At 42.4% G+C, this 17,500-nt stretch overlaps 1 protein-coding gene across 1 annotated transcript in view; it reads right to left on the bottom strand.

The window, feature by feature from the left end:
• LOC308102440 (pyruvate carboxylase, mitochondrial-like) overlaps positions 1-17,500 on the bottom strand; it is a 445,486-nt gene that overhangs the window by 36,304 nt on the left and 391,682 nt on the right. Inside the window, exons 20-21 of the mRNA XM_080452156.1 lie at positions 9,092-9,249; positions 6,601-6,687 (exon numbers count right to left, since the gene is read on the bottom strand). Of these exons, the coding sequence (XP_080308282.1) occupies positions 6,601-6,687; positions 9,092-9,249 (245 nt within the window). The remainder of the gene's footprint in view (positions 1-6,600; positions 6,688-9,091; positions 9,250-17,500) is intronic.

Raw genomic sequence — 17,500 nt, 5'->3', positions numbered from 1 at the left:
AACCAAATATTTTACAAATGTTCGCTTTAAAAAATATGTATTCAAAGATTTGCACACATTTTCATGATTAAAACAAAATTGCCGATCTACAAGCTTGTTGAACTGCTATTTTTGAATAGCCAAAGAAATCTAAAATGTCAGACATCCGCTCCCGGATTCAATGGGTTAAACCGATCAATGACACATATATTTATAACTGCATCGTGCCTGTTTGTTTTGTGCTAACGGCTTCGCTGAAAATACATCACTATGGTTCAGACTGAAGCTTTATTCACACTGGACCGGTATTACCTGGGGACCTCATGGAATTCAGAAATGATAATCTCCCCACGTCTGTGGTTCCGTGCTGCGCATTCACAGCGGATAAGTGGAGTACTCGAATTTACTGACAGCATCGCCCAAGAACGAGAATGTCAAGGAACTGTGTGTGACCGCTGCTTCCTGGACACTATCGTTCCTCTGCAACCGAATCTTGAACGAAACGAGCAATCGATCCGAGAAAAACAGGCATTGGATGTGCAAAGAGTTACACTTTACTCGCTGTGTGGGGTGAGCCACGCTACCAAAAGCAATTTTGTGAAAAGAAAAAACTCACAGACGACCTCCGCAATTATTACAGATGACCAGAGGTACCCAGGTAATACTAGTCACATGTGAATAGGGCAGGGGTCTTCATTGTTTTTCAGGCCAAGGACCCCTTAGCTAAGAGAGAGATGAAGCAGGGACCCCCACTATATTGTATAAAATTGTGTTGCAGATTAAATCTTTTCATAGATTTCATAGATAGTTTCATAGACTTGTGTAGCGTTGTGTTCATGTTAAGGTGTATTTTCAGACAGTTAACCACTAAACCCTCAATACTTGTACTTCTTGTACTTGGTCTGCTCTTTTTCCCCCCTACACCAAACCTCTTTGCCGGAAATAGTCGATCTAGATCGTCTATTTTCGATTAATGACCCTCAGGAAAGGGATGCTAGGGTTCAAGTGGTTAATGTACAAAAAAAAGTCGCCTATCGCTCAAAGATTTGGCGGCCCCCCTGTAGTAACTCTGAGGACCCCCCAGGGACCCCCCTGTTGAAGATGCCTGGAATAAGGCTTAGCTTCACACGGCAATGACATCATTAAAACGGTGATCTCTTAAAAGCGACAGAACAGACATTAACCAACGCTTCAGTGTGAAAACATTGAAAACGTATTCCAACATCAACAAAATGATGAATATTTGGAGGTCCTAGTAATGTACAACTTCATTTAATGGACATCTGTATGTAATGAAAGTGAAGCGGAAAAATAATATGGGTCACTGTTTTACACGTAACATTAAAGTTGTAATATGTATCACTTTTTTAGTGAATACAAATTTATTTTGTCCAATCTGTATGGTAGAGTATGTTAATACAATGTAACTAATACAATTGGGGTGGCTGTATTTGGTCTCCCTGCTCTTTTATTGAGACATTTACTGTATAACCTGATTCTGGATTGACTAAAGGTCCAAATTCTATTTCTCCCTTCAGCAAGCAGGGGAGAACTATTAGCTCAGTATAAGAACTTGCACCGGACTGAAATCTGGAGTTGAACAGGAAAGTTAGACAATTCTGTTCTGTCCAAATGTCAATCACTGTAAATTGCCAGGCTGCAATACAGTTGATAATACTAGTTCAGACCAAAGATTCACAATGAGGGGAAACTGTTTTACAGTAAGCCTGACTTATACTTTGTCGTATGGCGGTGTTTGGGTGGTTCGGTCAATGTAAATAAAGTGGTGAAATTAAACTGCCAGAAAAATAATGAGAAGAGAGAAAATGGAGAGATGGCAGGATGGGTAAATGAGACCATGAATTCAAACTATGTGAAAAACACCCACAAAAAAAATGGAATATGTGAAAACATTTCCGAGATTTACACACACACACACACACACACACACACACACACACACACACACACACACACACACACACACACACACACACACACACACACACACACACACACACACACACACACACACACACACACACACACACACACACACACACACACACACACACACACATATATACCAAATTACTGTTGTTGCTGCTGCTGATGTAACGTATCAGCACAATGTTCTTATTGTATAACAGTCAAGATTAGCTACATGCCCTGACAACCGTTTATCGTTCAAGATTACAATCGGAAAACTGCTTATCTATAGTGAATGAAATGAACACAAACAAACAAATAAATAGGCCTGGGTTGATAACCTGTATCAATGAACACGCAGTGAAGTCAGTGATAATTAAGAGAAGCTGTCAGCTGGCCAGGTGAAACGCTGGCGGAGGGTAGATGATAACAGCAAACATTTTGTCTTGTGGGCAGAATTGGAACACGAGATCAAAACACTAGCAAAAAAGAACTGTGTGAATAGTTTGCATGCGGAAAATGTGCACATGGATGTTGCTGCAAATCTGTGACATATTTGCGCACTGCACCGGTGTGAAGGCTTAAAGAATGGCTTTAGAGAGCATCAGAGAGAGAGAGAGAGAGAGAGAGAGAGGGGGGGTAGCGAGAGTTTTGACAGAATCCGAAACAGGGGGTGCCAGACAGCCAGCCAGCCAGCCAGCCAGCCAGCCAGCCAGCCAGCCAGCGAGCGAGAGAGAGAGAGAGAGAGAGAGAGAGAGAGAGAGAGAGAGAGAGAGAGAGAGAGAGAGAGAGAGAGAGAGAGAGAGAGAGAGAGAGAGAGACACACACACACACACACACACACACACACACACACACACACACACACACACACACACACACACACACACACACACACACACACACACACACACAGATAGACAGATAGACAGAGGGAAGAGGCGAGCAGATGAGAGAATGAGAGAAAGCCAGAGAGTGAAACTGAATGCAGAGAGCATTACAGAGTGGGGGGATCCATCTGAGTTAATCTGGAATCGTTTGCCTCAGCCAAGCAAGGAAACGGGAGCAGCAAGGCAGAACCAGCCCAGTCCAGAGCTGCCAATACACCGCTGACAGAGTGGGAACAAGGGCGAGAGCGCTAAAGAGAGGAGGAGAAGGAACGACAAAAGCCATGCCCGATCAAACTGAACTGATTTCCCTCAAACTGTGCCAGAGCCATCGCTCCATATAACATGTCACTGAGTGCCACTAAAACCAGTCTGGCGCCAAGAAAAGACCCAGGTGCTTCCTGAGCAAATGTTTAATGAGATTAACACCCTACTACAGGATGTAACAGCACGATTCTAGCCAATGAGGACAGACTTTGGCCACTTCTGCTTAGCAACATGTTCCAGGAAATAAGGCCTGATATAATACAGGTGTCAAAATAACTATTTCAATTTTGCTGGATAGAAGGGTTTGGACGGTGCCAACGCCCCTAGCGCTGCATACAGTAATTGGATGGCATCTTTCAGGCGTCACATGATGCTTTGCCTTTGGCTTTATTTTCTGGTGGGCTGCATGCCCAATCTTCTCCCATCCTATATGCACGATATGATTCATGCTAACTCAGTCATTTTGTGTGTTTTTTTCTGGTTTCTTGTGAACTCTCATCACCGCCCACACATCTCTCTTCACATCAAGCAGCAATATCTGGGTTAACAACACATTTGTCTATATTTTCTTAAGATAGCAGAGTGTAGTGAGACAGGAAGCTAAGGCTGGAGAGGGGAAAGATGTGCAACACATTGCCCCGGGTAGAATAAAAATATAGCCAGAGGCAAATAGAGTCCGCACACTGAATCACGCTCCAAAAGTTGTATGTATTTTTCTTCCAACATTGTACGTGACGTTTCGAGCCCAAGTGGCTCTTCCGACTTCTGGCACGTTAGAGTGGATGTGCGTGCTTTTTCCCTTTGTTTACCTGGCTAGAATCAAACCAGAGACGTCGCAACCATAATGGTCGGCGTGCATTCCATTCACCCACCATTGTGCCTCACAACATGCATTAATGTTCCAGACTCTTTCTCTCTCTTCAAGCTTCTTCATACAAGGAGCATTTGCCTGTTTTACCTTTTCTCCTTGAACCGATCTGTTCACCCTCAGTGGTGGAAAGTAACTAAGTACATTTACTCAAGTACTGAACTTAAGAACAGTTTTGAGGTATTTACAATTTTCAATATTTTTTAATTTGGCAGCAATTATGAAGTATTATAACACTTGATACTTAGAAGTCATTATAAAATGCCTTATAGTGTGTTATGGTTAAACAGCATTATGAGTATTTATGAATCTGATTATACAGAGTTATGAGCAGATTATAATACCTTATAAGTATGTTCATGATGCGTTATACACATAGGATGCATAGCAAGTGCTACCTTTACTTCTACTCCACTACATCTCAGAGACAAATATTGTACTTTTTACTCCACTACAATTATATGAAAATTGTAGTTACTAGCTACTTTGTACATTTTGATTATTATTACAAAACATACAGTAACCACTTCAGCCCTATATACATTTCGGCCATTTGAAAATAGCCAATCTACAAACTCACAATGTGTCGCAAAACTTGTGAAATGGTACATTCTGCACTTGCATTTACTTGTTGTACTTTAAGTAAATTTTTATGCCAATACTTTTGTACTTTCACTCAAGTAAATCTTTAATTCTGGACTTTTACTTGTAACAGAATATTTCTACATTGCAGCATTGATACTTTTACTCAAGTAAAAAAGTACTTTTTCCACCACTGTTCCCCCTGAACCCCACCTGTTCCCCCTGAACCCCTTCCCGTTTCTCTGCAGAGTCCTCCTGAATCTTGCAACTCACATCTACCAGCGTGACGGATGGCTGCAAACCCAATGGGGCCAATTCCAATCGATTCCAATGCACTAGTAATTCAAGCGTGCCCTTGAGTTGGCTGAGAGATAGCATTCAACGACTCCCCTTCAATCGCTGCAGCGGCTGGAACAGTGAAGTAGTTCATAGAAAACTCAGACCCACAGAGTGGGCGTTGGGTGTTTGTATAAAGCGACTTTGAATACCTAAAAAAGCGATATATATATGTATATATATATATATATATATATATATATATATATATATATATATATATATATATATATATATATATATATATATATATATATATATATATATTATGTGCTAGCAAGACCTGACCGTATCAAATAAATGAGATGATCCCTTTACACATTATGCTAGTGGTTCTCAAAGTGGGGTTAGGGGACCCCCAGGCAGAGTCCTGCACGGGTCCAATTTTGAGAACCCTCGCCCGCCCCGCTCGTCAATACTCAGATCCGTAGACCGACCCGTCACCCGTGATTATTTCAAAATACGAACCAGACCCGCCCCGCCCGTCAAATAAACGACCCGTTGTCCGCCCGTTTACCCGTGATTACATGCAGAGTAAAATGTAAATCCTATTGAAAAGTGTGTTGAAAAAGATAGCAGCCTTCAACAACAGCACTACATTCAGTGGTCAGGTTCGTACAGAAATCAAGTGAAGACGGAGGAGCGAGCTTAAGCCACGCGCGCGAACGCGCATCTACGCAGCACACATGTTTCGTTGTTTATGTCGTCAGATGGTTTTAATTTGAAGGTTTAACAGGATGTTCAATGTGTTTTTGTGAGTTAAGATAACTGACCAGCGTGCTCCATGCAGTTGTGCTGTGTTAAGTTACACAAGTGACGTTGTTTGGGCGGAAACAGTGCTCTCAGATTTTCACAATAAAATGATACCCGCCCGCGATTAGTTCGGTACCGCCCGTCCCCGTACCCGTGATCTTATCAAAGTAAAATTTTCACCCGTTTTCACCCGTCAAACGCGGGTACCCGTCGGATATCCGCGGGTACCCGGCCCGTTGCAGGACTCTGCCCCCAGGGGTCCTTGAGGGGGTTCCAGGGGTCCACAGCTAGATTGTTGATAGTTAGGAACCAAATGGACCTGTAACTCCGAAAGTGCACAAATGGAACCAAATGGACCCTTACGAATCAATTTGCTTCCAATTGTACACTCTTTGTTGTGAGGGTTTGTGGCCAGATGCAGTGGTTCCCAAACTGGGGGTCGGAACTCCCAGGGGGGTCCCCCAATCATTTTGGGGGGGCTAAGATGATTAGCTTAATGTGCAACATTGTTTTCTCACTCAACAGTAAACAAAACAATATAAAGTGGTGTATACAGGCTATCTACACATTTCTAAAGGTACAATTGAATGATTTTAAAACATTTTTTATACCAAATTGGCCAAATTGTCAAATATTACGTAAGAAAGAGGCAAACATTGAGAAAATAGCCGATCTACAAGCTCACACTGCCTCGAGTCAAACTAAATGTAATGCCTACATTTCCAAGTGCTTGTCAGGGTGGGGGTCCCATGTTCAAATGTGATTATTTTGAGGGGGTCACGGCCTGAAAAGTTTGGGAACCCTTGGCCGAATGCATAGCAAAAAAAGGTTTGAGAACCACTGCATTATGCAACGTTGTGATGGTAGAGGAAAGCGTGACAACATTGAATTTCAAAGCCCTCCCTCTGGAGCAGCAGGTGGAAATAATGCTGCGGCGGCACGGTTCTTTTCATGCTCCGCGTGTAGCAATTACAGCAGTATGTAATTGTTGTGTCTCACCTTGATGAGGTCACCCAGGAGTTTGTTGGCCTCGGCGTAGGCCTTCTTCACTTGCTTGAACTTGTTTCCGAGACCCATGCTGTGCGCCTGGGGGGGGGGGGGGGGGGGAGAAGACATGAGATGGAATGAGAAATGAAGAAAGGTGGGAAACAGATGAATAAACTTGTTATCTCAACCCAGGCCCCTCCGGGCAAACCGCAGATGCATCATCATCTGGGCATTACGATTGACAGCTACAGAATATTCCGTGCTATATCTGGCTGCTTGTGATGCTGTCGCTACAGGAGCTCAAAAGTAGTTCGGGATGTTTTCACTCATGCATAACAGTCTGCAGAATGATTAAAATGTTATGAATCTAAAATGTGTTAAATATTAGAATTTCTTCTGTATTTGCTTCTGTACCTCTCATATTCATATACTGTATTTGTGTGTGTGTGTGTGTGTGTGTGTGTGTGTGTGTGTGTATATATATATATATATTGTATAGACGCACTGTGCATGCACGCACTGCGTATGCACGCAAGCACACACACACACACACACACACACACACACACACACACATTACAGTGTTGCTTGCATGTAAGAATGCCTTTCCACTGCAACCTACCATAATGTGTTTGGCATGTGGTCTGCATGTTAAGCAGCCAGCTGTGTTAAGAGCTCACACCTATACAGCAGATGACAAGTTGAATATGCTTGCACGTTGTTTTCTTTCTTTTGCACCGCCCCGTGGATGCAGTTTGCTTCCAAATAGTCTTTGACAAGTTCCGGAGCATAACTGTGTTCGAGTGTCGGTGCAGAGACTCAAACGTGCACCATGTGTGCCATGTCACGTTAGCAAAACGTGCACATACGCTCTTGAGCAGTGGTGGAAAGTAAGTACGTAAGTACAATTCTGAGGTATTATTACTTTACTGGAGTATTTCCAATTTTCAATACTTTTACTTCTACTCCACTAAATCTCAGAGACAAATATTGTACTTGTTTTACTCCACTACAATTATTGACTGTAGTGGAGTTACAAGTTAGATTTTGATTAATATTACAAGACATGCATTAACCACTTCAGCCCTATTTAAACTTTGGCCATTTGAAAATAGCCGATCTACAAGCTCACAACGTGTCACACCTTGTAGATCTGCTATTTTCAAATGATTTTTATACATTTTAGACATTTGAAAACTTGTGAAATGGGACATTCTGCACAATGAGTACTTTTACTTTTGGTGCTTTAAGTATATTTTGATGCCGATACTTTTTGTACTTTTACTTTTGCTTTTTCAAAGCCTGTGCCTCCGATAGCTGCAAGTCATCCCTTCACCCTATCGCACCGTATTCTCACATTACCCCGGCGCTAACAGCTGCAGGGCACAGGCCAACACATTGACATTGATGTTTACACAAAAGAAACGACGGCAGTGTCGTGCCGAAACCTTGGTCCAATGAAAAATACACACAACATCTTTGAGGATAAGAAGAAGAAGTGTCAGATTTTCTCTTGGGTGGTTATCGTATACGTAACTTTGACAATGTACCTTGGATCTAGAGACACTAATGTAAGCCCAAGAGGGTCGTCACTTGGAGCAAACAAAACAGGCGTGAGGTTTCTACAGCACACCAACTCACATCTGAAAAAGCTTGAAGTCTGCCACCAAGAATCCTTTAATCTCTAGTTTGGATGTTTTGTTTTTGTCAAACTATTCAGACCGTTTTTGTTTTGTTTTCGTTTTGTTTTGTTTTTTGCATATGTCTTACTCTGTCTGCTTTGAATACACAGAATCGTCAACTCGCCACGCCAGGCTATGAAACTTCAGATATTAGATCTATATCTCAACATAATGGTGCAGTTTGGTGGTTTGTGATGAGCCGCTCGGCTCAACTATATGCACACCTTTAGGCTGCCCTTGTTAGTCGTGTCTCGCATCCAAGTACTCTTGTTATGCAAATAGGCTTTGTTCAGACCGCAGGGAAGTGCAATTTGTTTCTGAAAATTTGATCTTTAGAACCGACTGTCCACACTGTTATCTGCAAGTGATCATAACGGATGTATATTCAGAAATGTTATCAACCTATCTGCATTGGTTGCTGTGGCCAGCAAAAGTATACTACATAGCATCACAATCATTTTAACCACTTTATCCATGTATATGTTGGCTATTAAAAAAATAGCAGATCTACAAGTTCACAGCCGCGCTGCGAGCTTGTACATCTGCAATGTTTTGAACGTTTTTGCAAAAATATCGAAAATGACACAGATACTTTCCCGGGTTTTAACCCATTAAGACCTGAGGCGATTCTTAAAAATGTTTTCTAAATCCAAATTTTTTTTTGAAAAAAAATCTGAAAAATATTTTTTCAAGATTTTTGAGAAATCTTGAATTTGTTTTCTTCAGATTTTAGCCAAAGAAATCTAAAGTGACACAGATGCGTTCCAGGTCTTAATGGGTCAAGTGGTTAAAGTGTCAGTATAGCAGTAACAGGGTCATACCTGGAAGTGAAGGTTTGTGTACTGTCCACCAGGTATCTCATTTTCATAGACGTCCGCGTTGCCAGACTTCATGGTGGCGGTGCAGTCGAACGGCGCATACAGGCCTCTGGCCACCTCCCAGTACTCGCTGTAGTCATACACATTCTCCAGGGAAACGCCTGCAACACAGACAAATAATCACAGTTATGAGTATGGTTATCAAATATGATAGAACGAGCAGCAATTCTCTCAGACACACCGTTGTGTGCGTGTGTGTGCGTGTGTGCGTGTGTGCGTGTGCGTGTGTGTGTGTGCGCGTGTGTGCGCGTGTGTGCGCGTGTGTAAATGAGTGAATGTGTGTAATTAGTCAATTGCTTTGAGTGGACACTAGAACAGCGCTATACAGATTTCCCCATTTATCTGAATGAATTTGACCAGGCCAAGTGTGTTCTCACAAATGAGGACTGTGAAGATTGAAAATTAGCACACAACCAAACCTCAGCTGTTACTAGAACAAAGGTATTATTTCACTGATCTTAAAGTGTCCTTCAGAGTGCACCCTATAGCTAAATCGCAGTACTAATATTTCTGCCTCCTCGCCACCTCCACCGTGACCCGGAAATTGTTCATGTCCCAAATGTTAATATATTTTTGGAGGAGTCGAGAGTAAATTGCAGATTTTTTTTGTCAGATATGCGTGATCCTGCCAGGCCGGGTTGCCTACCCAAGCCTGTGAAATTCATAGGCAGTCACAGTAGCCAATTGGAATAGATATGCGTGATATACAGTATACTGGTCTTTTTTATTACATTTTCCTCCTCCACAAAATTGTTGCTTCACCGACGCGTTTCACAGTTTTAGCGCTCCTTCAGCAGCCATTGCTTCAAAATGTCTGCGCTCTTGCGGCGATAGTTGAGTCTTCGTTTACTTTTGCCCCGCCGTTTGGTGCCCGCCCAAGGTTGGTGCCCTGTGCTGCAGCACCTAAAGCCCTTGCATTAAGCCTGCACTGTCTACAAGCTTGTAGATATGCTATAACATGACTAAAAGCTTGGTGCCGGGCACAAAGACTTTGTTCAAATATGCCACAGCCTGTATAAAAAAACAACAACATCATCAATTACTGCAATAATAATGGCAAGTAAGTATTCATTAGTTACAATGAATGAAGGGAAGACTTGCGATGCTGACTCCATTAAGACCAGCTCAGCAGAAGAGGAATACTTCAAATCTCTGTGACAGTAATGTTGTCATAATGATGTGGATGTATACGCTGCATAAAAATAACACCACCAGAGGAATTGAACCCCATGCAATAGCTCGCCGACTGTTAAGCACAGCTGCAAATTGAAAAACCAATGGGACATTACTATTGGGTCGTTATGGCTCACTCAGCAAAATCTAGTGGGAAAAAAGAAGAAGAAATGACAGTGGACTGATACACAAATTATAATGCCACTACACCAATATGTACTGTATATGTAGAGCACTGTTTACATACATGTGTGAATGCGACAACTTGTTACAATGTTATTTTAACCAATCTGCATGGCAAGTAGCCTTGGGAACGTTTCCTAAGCCATGTGGCCCATAGGTCAGGAGCCTATCCCCTGGTTTCCTTAGCGTGAGGAATCCATGATGTACAAGTACACCCCTGGACATGATGCTAATATGTCACAGGGACGAATCTCCAATCCAACACTTGATGCTGGCCAAGCAGGAAGGCATTGGGTACCATTTTAATAGCATTATGTCAGGGCCGGCCGCTGGCATAAGGAGTCTGGTTACTTAGGGCCACAACCACTGAGGGGGGGCCACATGATCTTTTTTACATCAACACATTTCTGTATTGTTTTCACGATGCGTTTACAGAACCTCGTAACTCTCTGGAATGCACTGACTTGCTTAGAATAACTACACAAAAGGCCTATAGAAACGCCTATACAAACTCCTAGTCCTAGTCCCAGGTGAGTCACCTGCAGGAGCCTGTCACCATAGTCACGGAAATTGTTCTGGCTAATTGAGAAACATGTGAACATTCCCACCTCAAAAGGTCACACTTCTTGATAAAGCTTTGCCATCTCTGGTGATGGCAGATCAGCTATATTAATAATTTCCAATGAAGATGTCTGCTCTAACACCTTCCTGGCACCAGACAGATGCAACTAGCTCAAGCAGCGTTGAGGAGCTAACTTATACAGGCAAGTAAAAAAAATGTGATCCAGAAGAGACAGGTTTTGTCTGACATACTCTTCTACGGTTCCTGCAGGAGCAGGAAGAAAGCTCACGCTCGCAGGCAATCAAGAAGTAGATATAGATATTTAGATACCTTTAAGAGGAGCTAGTACCAGTTTCCCTGTAGACAGATGACCCCCCCCCCTCCTCTTTTTTGTACATATTTTTTATTTCCTTTTTTTTTGGTACAGTGGTATTTTTTCTGTATTATCTGTATTTTCATGTTGATTTTTGAACTGTTTGGTTGCTACTATATATGTCTATGAAATTAATTCAAGGACCCCAACGGAAACAAGTCCGCAAGGACTTTTTTGGCCGGACCTTTTAGACAAAAGCATTATAAATGTAACTGTGTTGTTTTACATTCTTTTGCCTAATAAAATTTTCAATCAATCAATCAATTAAGTATGATCCTACAAAAGGTACCTGGATGTTCACAGGATTCTCAAATAGCCTGAACACATTGCTGTGACAGACTGATTAACAGGTACCTCAAAGGAGGTGTAATACTGTATGTCTCTAGTGGTGACAGGTGAGAACCATCAGTCTGGTGGGCATCCTTTTTATTCTATGGTAGTGTATGCGTGCGTGCGTCCGTGCGCGTGTGTGATTTGGTGCATGTGCTGCGAGTGTTTTAACAGGTCTTGCTTAGGGGGCCACCAAACACCTGGTATTTGGTGTGACTTGGAAGTGTGAGTACTGAAGCCCGACCTCCCAACCTGAGGGCGGACATTCTAACCACAAAAGGTTCAGAGTGTTTCCGCACATCCACTGCAGAAACACCCATCTGACCACTTAAGCCCATTCAATTCAATCTACAAATGTCTTCTAAATTCTAACGGTTTTCTGAAAAACGTATGTTGCTATAATTATCAGTGGTGCTCAAACTTTATCATGTCAAAGACCCCCAAAATTATATGTATTTAGTTCCAGGGAAACCCCAGAAGCAAAGATTTCAGTTAAGAATGTTCACTTTAAAATATATATTCTTAGATTTTAAATGTTCCAAGATAAATAAAAAAAAAGCAGATCTACAAGCTCATAGTGCCGCACTATGAGCTTGTATATCTGCTTTTTTTTTCTGCTTTTTTCCATCGGGATAGGGAGACATCGGGCATAGTACAAACAGATCGCAGCTTTATATTTTGTCCTGTGTTCCATCTACGTTTGAAGACCCCCCAAGGACCGCCTAAGCTGAGAGAGAGATGAAGCAGGGACCCCCTCTATATTGTATACAATTGTGTTTCAGATTCAACTTTTTTTTCTTACTTGGTCTGCTCTTTTTCCAGTCTAAACAATTACCTATTTGCCAAACAACTGCCGATCTACAAGCTCACAACGCCTCGCAGTGCGAGGCGTTGTGAGCTTGTAGATCTGCTTTTTTTTTTGGCTAAAGTTCTCCTCAGAAAAGGGATGCTAGGGTTCAAGTGGTTAATGTAAAAATAAAAAATCATATCACACAAAGATTTGGCGGCACCCCCTGTAGTAACTCTGAGGACCCCTGAGGGTCTCGGACTCCCTGTTGAAGACCCCTGATCTAGCCCGTATGTCTGACAACAATTCAGCCGTGGCCATCTTGGGCGCACCAAAGCGGGGATCACCATGGAAACGGACACTCTCCTATAACTCTTTGATGGAGAAGAAGGTATACGGTACACGCTTCCATTTGAAATGCATTGTGCCTGGCTAACGATGAGGCAGATGGTACAGTAATGTGACAAACTCAGACTGTGATGTTCTTAACCCACTAACACCTGAGGCCAATTCTACAAATGCCTTATAAATCAGTAGTAACTTTTTTAGTGTCAAGGACCCCCAAACAGGGCCGGCCCAAGGACTTTCGTGGCCCACCCCCAAACACCCCCATTATAAAATCATTATGTCATGAGATAAACATTTTTTATTGAATATTAAAATAATAACGCTAGTTGTTGGATAGGAGGTACACGACATAATTACAATATGAAAGTAAATAAAACGTTTTTTTTTTTTTTGATGTGGCCCCCCCCTAGTGGTTGTGGCCCTAAGCGACCGCTTATATTGCTTATAGCAGCGGCCGGCCCTGCCCCCAAAATGATATGTATATGAAAATGCTTTGTGCCAGGGACCCCCAGAAGAGAAATCAAGATTTTCCAAACAGATTTTTCAAAATAATGTCCAAAAATAGCAGATGTATAAGCTCGCAGCACGGCGCGAGTGAAATGCTCTAAATTCGAAGAGTTTTCTGAAAAACGTATGTTGCTATATACAGGTATATAGATAAAATCTAAAACGCTTTCCCGGATTTAATGGCTTAACTAAATGACTGGGGAACATTTTTCCTCTATGGTAATTAACAGAGTAAGTAGTAACTACTTCAAAATGTGTTTGTGAGCTCTCACTGTGATGTTGCTGGAAAACGACGGCACTACGAACGTAATGAGAAATTAATGTGCATGGGTTCTTTGGTTTTTTTTTTTTTTTTGCACGCACATTGCAGTCTGCGAAGCCAGTCGGTACTTAGGTCCAGTTTCCCCCCCAGCGCTTGAAAATTGCACAAATCATCATTTTCCTGGATGCTTTTCACAGGAGATGGAACCATGAATGACAGCCTGAGCTCTTATGTGAAATGAAACCCTCTGAAAATCCAGACGTGACAGCTCGAGCCCAGGCATTCAAACAAGCACTCAGCTGTGTGTCTTCAGACAAAACACCAAATCCACTGCGCTACGGCTCCACTTGAATTGGCTGTTTGTTTGAATTATCTTCACTGCCAATACCAATGGGAAAGTGATATATTTAACTTACTGATCAACACCAGAGAAACGGATCTCTTCTCTTGTGAGATTAAAGACCCCCGAATTCAGTAGTGGAACTGAATGGTAACACCACAACAGTGATCAATCAGCTTTTGTTTGTAGCAGCTGTCAATACGGGTGTCAGTAGTGCCTTCAATGTAACACTCAACAGTAACGCCTTGAATTATTAAATAAAAGCAGTTTGGCCTGTTGAAGTGATGCATTGTTTTGTTCTTCAAAATGTCAAGCTGTGCTTCTGAACATGTCAACAATCTTAACACATTGGGTGCCGGAGGTTTATTAAAATATTATACGTTCAGTGCCTGCTATTCTTCCATCCACTTACGTTGATACGTTTCGTGCTGTAGAAGCCCCGACGCGGAAGTGCATGTAAACAAAGTGTGCGTGCGAGACGGCGAAGGGTCCCGAATAACGCCTGGAACAATAACATTTCTAACGCAATCCTCCATTGCAGAGTGATCGCCGATCGAAAACGGCTCGCTTCCACCACGTTAAAAAGAAATGGAGATATTAAGCTTTTAGTCAAGGAGTTAACATTGGAAAGGCCGACCGGAAGGATTTTTGACAAGGATCCACATCCGGCCTCTCCTTCTCAGAGACTCCTTGGATGATCCCAAAGTTTCGTTAGAGCGCCCCACGTGGGCCCCACGTATAAAAATAAAATTGGGTCAAAAACGGTCCGGACCGTTTTCGGCACTTCTCGTTTGGATTCTCAAAAACGGTCGGGACCGTTTTTGGCACACAATGTGTTAAGATACATGGCACAGAATCTCAACACCATTACCCCGAATATTATCGGGAATCAATCATTGGACTATTTCAAAACTACTCCATATACTCTTCATATGCTTTTCATTTAGCCATTTAGCATTGGCCAGTTTCTACTAATCACGTAGGCTTAATATAATAAGAAATAAAACTGAATGATTTCTAGCCCATTAAAACCCGGAAAGCGTCTGTCATTTTAGGCTTTTAAGTTGGCTATTAAAAAATAGCAGATGTACAAGCTTGTATACATCTGTTATTTTTGGACATTTTTAGAAAAATCTTCAAAGTGTGAGAACTACTAATTTTGTAGAACCGGCCTCTGGTCTTAATGGGCCAGTGCAGCCATGACAGTATGGTACAAATTGTACCTCGTTCATTGTTCATCGGATAAAAATATCCCATCAGTTATACGTGTGTGAAATATGGACAGTTTGATGAGCCTCGTTAGGGATTTATATGCTGCATAAAATGAGCAGTGAGAGTCATTACGTGACACAGAGGTATTTTACATGTTTATTGTTCACGCGTGAACCAGCGCTGCTAGACGCTCCGTGACCGTCAATTAATGTATCGATCAATCAATCAGACCGCAGACTCTCTCTCACTCACACAGCCATCAATACGAGTCATTAGTGATACTACATCACTTTAACCCATTAAGACCTGCGGTCGATTCTACCAATGACTTTCAAGATTTTTCAAAAAACTTGTTACAAAATAGCAGATCTACAAGCTCGCAGTCGCAGCGAGGCACTAAGTGACACGCTGTGAGCTTGTATATCTGCTATTTTTTAATAGCCAACACTAAAATCTAAAGCGACACAGATGCTTTCCCGGTTTTAAGGAGTTAATGCATGGCACACGTGTGTGCGGACACACACACACACACACACACACACACACACACACACACACACACACACACACACACACACACACACACACACACACACACACACACACACACACACACACACACACACACACACACACACACACACACACACACACACACACACACACACACACACGAATACACAGACACACTTCTGTAACATCCACTCTGTTGTCACCTGTTAAGTTACCATGTGGTTTGTGCTGGTGTCGTAACTACAGGGTTACCTTGCCACTCTCTCTCTCTCTTGTTCTGCACCAGGCGGGATGAATGTACTTAAGGTGTATTGTATATACAAGTAAGACGCGCGAACGCTGGAAGCGAACGCAGCTCGAAAATATTGTGTATTTACGAACTTGTAATCCGTGTTATTTCACCGTGATGGGGAGAGAACATTGACATTGTGTGTGTGTGTGTGTGTGTGTGTGTGTGTGTGTGTGTGTGTGTGTGTGTGTGTGTGTGTGTGTTTTGCAGGCTGTTGTGCATTTTAATCAGAGCATTGTCTACATTCCTGCACTCTGGCGCACTCAGGCGGCTGCACACAGGCAGTGCACGCACACAGAGACACAGAGACACAGAGACACACACACACACACAACCCGAGCACGGTTTCATAGTAAGCTGCACTTCCGCGTTCGCAATAGGTGTCTGCACGCTTTTATCAAAAAAAATGTAAAGGCCTGAGGCCGATTCTACAAATGTCTTCTAAATCCTAACAGTTTTATGAAAAACCTACAGTATGTTGCTACTGTATATCAGTGGTGCTCAAAAAAGTATATGTATTTGGCCGCCGATCCCCATCTCAAAATATTTTGTTCCAGGGACCCCCAGATTTGACCCACAAAGATTTGAGTTAAAAACTGTTTGCTTCACAAAAATATATATATTCAAAGATTTGCACACATTTTCATGATTTTTGAATATCCAACCAATGTGCTATTAAGCTACATTCTAAAATGACACAGATGCTTTCCCGCGTTGAATGGATTAAGGGTGTCTTTATTGTGATGTACTCTTCAGTACCTACAGTACTCTACTTCTATGCCCTGTATCTGTAACGGTTGCTGTTGTGCCGTCTTGGGCGCCTGAATTTCCCCCGCGGGATCAATAAAGGTATCCATCTACAAGAGGAATTCGCCATCCCTTATCCGCCATACACACGAGGAGCTGTTGAGAGCTGGTTAGTGGTACGTACCGTTTGTACATATGGTGATAAGAAATGACCAGAATCAGGGTCAGAAAGGAGGGTAACACTGAAATGAGACAAGAAAAGGAAGAGATGCGACTGTGTGTGTGTGTGTGTGTGCGTGTGCGTGCTTGCGTGTGTCTGCGTGCTTGCGTGTGTGTGCTTGCGTTCATGAGTGCGTGTGTGTGTGATTTGAATGGTCCATTGTCGTGGCTGCTGGAAATGCCTTGTCAAATAAAATGATAAGAGACGTTAGGCCAACTTTAATGAAACAAACCATCACTCAACCGTGCTTGTGTGAGTTTATGTGTCTGTCTGTATCTGCGTGAAAATATGCGTGTGTGCGTGTGTGTGTGTGTGTGTGTGTGTGTGTGTGTGTGTGTGTGTGTGTGTGTGTGTGTGTGTGTGTGTGTGTGTGTGTGTGTGTGTGTGTGTGTGTGTTTATACACATGCTTGCGTGACAACACAGCTTTGGCAAAAGCGGGACACAAAAGACAATAAATGTCTTGTCACATAAACAGATAAGAGACATTGAGAAGACTTTAATGATG

Source organism: Gymnoscopelus braueri (genome assembly GCF_963280865.1).
Source record: "Gymnoscopelus braueri genome assembly, chromosome: 15".
In the NCBI taxonomy this organism is placed as follows: domain Eukaryota; kingdom Metazoa; phylum Chordata; class Actinopteri; order Myctophiformes; family Myctophidae; genus Gymnoscopelus; species Gymnoscopelus braueri.
Note: the sequence above shows the minus strand (reverse complement) of the source record. Positions and strands in the feature narration are given on the sequence as shown.